This window comes from Castanea sativa, chromosome 10 (genome assembly GCF_040712315.1).
Source record: "Castanea sativa cultivar Marrone di Chiusa Pesio chromosome 10, ASM4071231v1".
NCBI lineage: Eukaryota > Viridiplantae > Streptophyta > Magnoliopsida > Fagales > Fagaceae > Castanea > Castanea sativa.
This window is the reverse complement of record NC_134022.1, coordinates 34,181,115-34,187,931: the sequence shown is the minus strand read 5'-3', so window position 1 is coordinate 34,187,931 and position 6,817 is coordinate 34,181,115. Positions and strand designations below refer to the sequence as shown.

At 34.9% G+C, this 6,817-nt stretch overlaps 1 protein-coding gene across 2 annotated transcripts; it reads right to left on the bottom strand.

Annotated features, from left to right (window-relative positions):
• Positions 1–1,697: 1,697 nt before the first annotated feature.
• On the bottom strand, positions 1,698–4,545 carry LOC142613986 (F-box protein FBW2-like). 2 transcript variants are annotated; one of them, XM_075786512.1, is made up of 3 exons: positions 4,312–4,545; positions 2,949–3,263; positions 1,698–2,572 (listed from the first exon to the last, which is right to left on the bottom strand). In XM_075786512.1, the coding sequence occupies exons 2-3, from the start codon at positions 3,254–3,256 to the stop codon at positions 1,918–1,920; spliced, it is 963 nt and encodes a 320-aa protein (XP_075642627.1). In that variant the 5' UTR covers positions 3,257–3,263; positions 4,312–4,545; the 3' UTR covers positions 1,698–1,917. The 2 variants fall into 2 exon arrangements, with proteins under 2 accessions (XP_075642627.1, XP_075642628.1); XM_075786513.1 differs by having other exon boundaries at positions 2,949–3,267; positions 4,312–4,479.
• Between the last annotated feature and the right edge of the window lie 2,272 nt (positions 4,546–6,817).

Here is a 6,817-nt window from a genome sequence, read left to right as displayed (position 1 = left end):
GTACACAAACTTAAATTTGAATAAACCTTTGACATAATCATTTTTTTGAGAACCTACATTATTTACATCTCTTTTGTAGTAACACTTCATAAAAAATAGTAACCATTACTTAATAATAAATACTTCCAAAAAACAAGTTTCACCAAATTGAAATGTTTCTTAGGAAAAAGTGACAACAAATCTGATTTGACGGGGGGGATTCAGATCCTCTAGAGTTCTTAGGGTACTCTACCAGTAGAGTTCATTAAATCCTAACCACTCTTTAATGATTTAATGGTTTAGATTCTGCCATGTCAGCATTTCATTAATAATATTCTTGAAATAATAAAATAATGTTGTAAACAAAACAATTAAGATGATTGTTAATGAAATGCTGACATGGGAAAATCTAGACCATTAAATCATTAAAGAGTGGTTAGGATTTAATGAACTCTACTTGGTAGAGTACCCTAAGAACTCTAGAGGATCTGAATCCGACGGGGGGATGTTTATTACACACTGTGAAACAGACTTTTCCCTAATTTGATAACAACTTCAGCTAAGTTATACTAATACTCAGCTTACTGATTAAAATTAAATATAAACAAAACCAAGCCATATAAGGAGTGGTTCAATGAGCAACAAAAAAAAGGAGTGGTTCAATGGAAATTTGAGGTTGATTGGATTCAACCGCGAAGTGGTTAGCACACTAATATCATGTTGTATAAAAAACTTATGCAGATTTTATACGAGGTTTTTTTAGGGAATAAACTTTTGCAGATTTTTATTCTTGAAGTGGCAACTAATATTTTATATATCATTGAGACTCGTACTGCCTCACATGATGTAAAAGAGGGACAGCGTTCAAAGATAAAAACAATCCCAACTCCCCAAAGGCAAAGATTCCATATGCTAATTATTTAGGGTCCGTAAATATACATCCTTTAACAATTTATTTTGGAATTTTTTTTTATCAAGAATTAAAAAAATTATCAAAAATTTTTTATAACATTTTCAATTTTCGATAAAAAATTTTCTAAAATATTTTACTAACAAGACATATATTTTATTTTTTTATTTTTATAGTAATGATGCTATTTATCATTAGACTAAGACATCAATTGATTTTTGGTTTAGACAATAATTGAACCCCAGATCTCTTATCCAACCATTAGAAGTTTTACCAGTTGAACTAGCTGAAACCCACAACAAGGCATATGTTACACATGTTAGTAAAACCCAATTATTTAAAGACGGAATCAATTTTTCCTAAGCATCACGGGCCATTATCCATTCATATAAGAGAAGAAACTCTAGAAATCAAATCATAGAAAGTAGGAAAAGAAAAGAAACTCAGAAAATCAAAATCATGGAAAGTAGGAAACAAGATGCTCGAAAAGTGGTTGGCACTCATGACCTGACCTGACCTGACCCATCCAAATGCGGGCCACCCCTTCTATTTCAAAATCCATATTGGCAACTTTCGGCTACAAAATAATGAATATATCTTATGAACAAGTATCCCTTCTGTACTAACTCAGTATTTTCTATATTTGGTTTCAGTCATTTACAGATTAATATATTTGAAAAGATTGTAAAAACAAATATAATAGTTTGAGGCTTGAAGAATCTTAGGTGTTGGAAGAGTCCTGAAAAACCGAACAACCACATCAGGGAAAAAAAGAGAGAAAAAAGTAGACTAGTTTGAGAACCCTCTATTTTCTACTAGCTCAATCTGCAAGCTTAATATATATTAATGCATTCTAATTCAATTGAAATGAAAATGGAGTTTTAAAGTTTGAAGGAATACTTTTACTTAGAAGTAGAACAACAAAGCTTCCCATTGAAACATATACATAATATAGCACAGAGAAGTTCAAAGTTCCAAAGTAGATGGGAAAAAAAAAACCAGAGAATTCACAAAAAAGAAAACATGACTTATGGAGATGGAGGCCAACCATAAAGTTCTGCATCTTCATTATTTCCTTCATAGAACCTCAGCTCAAGCTCCTCCAGCCTTCCCTCATCATCCCAGTAACTCTCATCATCCTCGTCTTCATCAAATTCTCCCATTTCACCAGCCACAAATTCCCACATATACTCATAAGCATCCGAGGAATCCGAGCAATCATCCCAGTCATTCCTCTCGTAATAATCGATGACTAGCGGCCCCAAAACCTTTAATTTTGGGAACTTGTCCTTGAGGAACTGGTCGTCAAGTTTAACATCCCAGCATCCTCTCAAATCCAAAAATCCAAGCTCAGGACAGCTTGACAGTATCTTGAGAACACTTGTGGTGCTGATAAGATGGTAAGCCACCTCAAGGTGCTTGAGCTTAGGCATTGTGGAGGCAATGGCATAGGCCTCATCATCCTGTAAAGGCTTGCCGGCTGTATCTAATGGGTGCAAGTTGCGGCACAGCCCCACAAGCAATTTGCAATTCTTCCCAATGGCCTCCAATGCTCGAGCACCTATTTTACCACAGTAGCTCACATCCAAGAATGTGATCATAGAGAGCCTACTGGCAATCTGTTCCACAATAGAATCACTCATCTCACTTCTAGGCAGGCGCAATGTCTGAAGGGAGCCAGCACTAGCAAATCCAAGAAAATTATAGCCATATTACAATAATGCATAATGAAAAAAAGGTACACTAAACACCACTATAATTGCAATCCTGGGATCAGTTTGAATTTTTTTTTTCTTTTTCAAATTGGGTTATTTAAGTTGAACAAGAAAATCCATAACTTGAAATAGTAAAATGCACAAGTATACTGAACCATAAAAGACTGTTTAGTGTAAATAAGGGGATTCGACCCAGAGCTAAACAGCTAAACCATAAAAGATGGGGGGCAAGATGCCACTTAGCCCCTGGCTTTTCAAGAACAGATGAACTTTAAGGAGTACTAATGCTAAAACATGAATCAAAATGGAGTGTCTAATGAAACTGTGCAAGTACTTCGGCTTACTTTTCTGCAATGAAGTTGAAAATCATCTCAGTGTGGAGACCAGAAACACAGAGTTTGCGCAGCGAACCACAGCTTCTAGTAATTAGCATCTCCAGCATCTGATCAAGATGGTCAGGCTGGCATCGATTACTCCATTCTTCAATGTCTATCTCTTGCCAGCAATAAGGTCCGGTCACAGCTTTGCTCCATGATTTGCAAACCCTGGGAATCACTGTTAGTATCTCCTGGAGAGGAAGATTGCTGAAGATTAGCCCCAGTGCATCTGGTATTAATTCGTCCCAACGCCGATAATCACTTCCCTCTTCCATCTAAGCTCTGCCTCCAGATAATGAAAGGCATCAAATTAAAAACAAAAAAACAAAACGATTAGTCCCTTTCATTAGGCATGGAAGTCACATTATGAACCTGCCAATAAGAATCTCTGATGAAAATAGGCCCTCTTTCTGACATTTTATCAGACCCACATGGGAAAATTTCAAATAACCAAGATTCTCACATACAAATTATGGGCAAAAAGCAAAAAGCTACAGATCATTTCAACAGTAATCATCAATAATCACATTCCTTCAACAACTGGTGGTAAGATATTAATTTTATACCAATAAAGAAGAGGAAAAGTAAACATATAGTCGTATAGTGTGCAATAGCCAGAGCAGAAAAATCCACAAATATCAAAGATTAACACTAGTGGAGCACCCAGAAGAAGAGTTCAAAGAAAAAGGACAAAAAATCTAAAATATAAATCCCAGCAGAGAAAACAGAGGAACGGTTTTCAAAGGTTCGATAAAAACAAAGCAAAAGCAAGAATTTGAGGGAAGACAAGAAATAGTGAAAGCCTACAGATCCATCAATACCCAGGTGAGTTAAACAGCAAGAAATTTATAATATATTGGAAAAGGGAAATAACTAGAAGATATAAATTCAAAGGAAAAAAAAAATCATAATTAGAGAGAGGAGGAAGAAAGAATATGAACATAATTCAAGTCATTGCATGTAAATTACAAAATCAACAATGGCTAAAACCCTGCTTAGTTGCTGAGAAGACTTGGTAAAAGAAGGGAAAAATCAACTCTTGAATCCTGGATTTTTCATTATTTCCTAACAAAGAAACAGAAAGGCCTACTGAACTGAGACTGTAGAGAGTAGCTCACTCAAATCAGAGGTACAGAACTTTGAGATTGTGGAAACATACTCAACATCAATCATGCAAATCACAAACAGATTCAAATTTATGTTCTTTTACTTAGATATCTCAGTTGACCAAAAGAAAAAGAAACACCGTGAAAAAAATGAACATACTACAGTCACACCGAAAAGAAGTGAGATTTTTGGCTGTACTAGTTTGGATCATGCAGAGACTCACCAGTTTATGCTCCTCAAAGAGAGCGGAAAGAAAGACAGCTAGTACAAAACTAGCTAGGACAAAGCCATCAACCCCCACCTAACCACAGCTTCAATACAACCACCACCACCAACAAGAAGAAGAAGAAAAAAAAAACAAAGTGTGAAAACTTATGAGATTAGAGAATACAGAACCAAAAAGAAAGTGAATAGATTTATACCTGTGAGAGAGAGAGAGCGTGTGTGGGTGTGAAAATGAGAAGGGAGTGACAATAAAGGGTAGTTTTATTGTGACACTCTAAAACAGTCAAAATTGGTGTTTATGACAGTTTTTTTTTTTTTTTAAAAAACGTCGGTATCATAAATTTATGTTTTCATGAATAATAGGTTGCGGGATGACAGGGGCAGTAAATATTGTCTGTGACTGTGTGTTTAATTTTGTGTGCGTGTGTGTGTCTGTGAGTTAGAGAGAGAGAGAGACGGAAAAGAAGGCACCGACACGGCTAAGTGGTGTGGAAGAAGTTAATGTGTTAATGTTACTGTTAAGAAGTCTTCAAAGTTCAAAGTTCCAAGCCTTTGGAAAAATGTCCATACGAGTTGGACTAAAAGGGGGTTTCTCTTTTCAACTGGGGTTGAAAGTTGGAACTAGAACTTGGAAGTGTGAAGACTAAGACTGTTGACCATTGTTAAAAAGAGAGTTTGAACTTTGAACTAGCAGGTTCCAATGCTATCCTTCTGGATCCAAGTGAGTTTGAACTTTGAACATTCATTCCTTTATGTAACACAGTTGATTTTGAGTAATTGTAAATTGTTATTTTAATTGCCGGTTTTAATGATGCATTATTTAGTGAAAAAGGTTTTATATTGTAGTTTTATTGTGAAACAGATAGGTTTGGGAGTCTTTGGACCACGCCAACCCCATATATCACATCCATTACAAAATAATTGTACCCTTTCGGAAGGCAAAAAGTTTTAAAAAAATCCTGTCTCATTCATCGTATCCTTGGTGCCAGTAGTTACGTCTTGGTTGTGATATTAATAAGAGATTTTGTTTTTGTTTTTGCTGAGATATTATTATTAATTAATCAATAAATAAGAGAAAACTTGTATGTCCCTATGTGGCACCATGATGTGCTGGCGCCTGGCACGACCTTTGTGAGTTAAGATCCGCAACGTGTGCTTTGCCATGGCGATCCAATCAAACAATTAATCTTATTCCGAAACTCAAAGTTTAAGTAGAAAGTAGAAACCTTAAACCTTACCATAAGTGGATTAGAATCTATTCAGCCAAAAAAAGAAAGAAAGATTAGTATCCATGAATATCTGGATACAGGTGTTGGTGAATTCTGCTAATCAGTGACCATGTTCGCATCATGTCATCAAAATTAACAAAATCTTATCCTAGTGCAAGCCCAAATGATACAGCGACCTTCAGATTATCTAGGGGTGTTTGGCAAGCAAGTTTAAACACATTTCCATACATTTTAAACAATATTACAAACATTTTTACCCAGACGTATATTAAAAATACTAAAACAACATAACTTAAATTACTCTTCCAAACACCCCACTAATGATTTGGTAGGAATTGATGGCTAGATCTTTCCATTTTGTAAGAGCATTCTCATCAACAATTGTAAAAATTTTAGCATTTACAATTTTAAAACACTACTTTTACAATTTTAACACCTCATTTTACAATATAACAAACATCAAACATTTTTATTTTTTATTTTTATTTTACAATTTTATTTAAATATTCTTTCTTTAATATTTTTATTTATTTTTTTTACAACTTCATTCAATTTTTATTCTTTCCTTTAAAGAAAGCGGACTCCACTTGAATAAAAAAATGATATAAGTTTTACTATTTGTAAACAGTGTGGTCTCAAATCCATTTGTAAATAGTGCGGTTTCAAATTTGAAATTACACTATTTATCAATGCCAAATATTATGATATTTAAAACACTTGATAAATGTGGTTTTTTAGAGTTTGGTGTGTCAAATGCCAAATATTTGACATTTGACACACTTGATGAAAATGCTTACTATATATCATGTCTAATCGGCATAGAAGACTTTCTCAGAACTGAAACAAATCCTTCTTATTCCTTTCTTTCCTATTCCTACACAGGATTGTTAAAAAAAAGGTTTTCCTCCACCCCTCCTTCCTTAAAAAGTACAGTGAACATCCTGGGACCTGGGATTCATGTCAATCATTCGCATAAAAAGAGGGAAAATCACTGTTACAAAAAAAGTGGAGATCAATAGATAATATATTTGGTTTAAGGATAATTCTGGTGCCGCAACTTGGGGCACAATTTGTGCCGCAACTCGCCCATATGGTAAATTATGGTTAATAGAAGGGTGATGGTTGGTAGAAAGGTGACGGTGAATTCATGCGGAGACACCTTTCCACCAACTATAACTCGCTACATGGGCAAATTGTAGCAAAAGCTGTGCCAGAAGCATTGCTCTTGGTTTAATGGCAATTAGAATTGGACTCGCATGGCATTTTTTTCAACTA

Excerpts from the sequence above, each read along its gene's own strand:
- LOC142613986 (XM_075786512.1), bottom strand. The coding sequence starts at position 3,256 with ATGGAAGAGGGAAGTGATTATCGGCGTTGGGACGAATTAATACCAGAT. Across the intron at positions 2,573-2,948 it reads TTCAACTTCATTGCAGAAAA|TGCTGGCTCCCTTCAGACAT; the intron begins GTAAGCCGAAGT and ends TGGATTTGCTAG.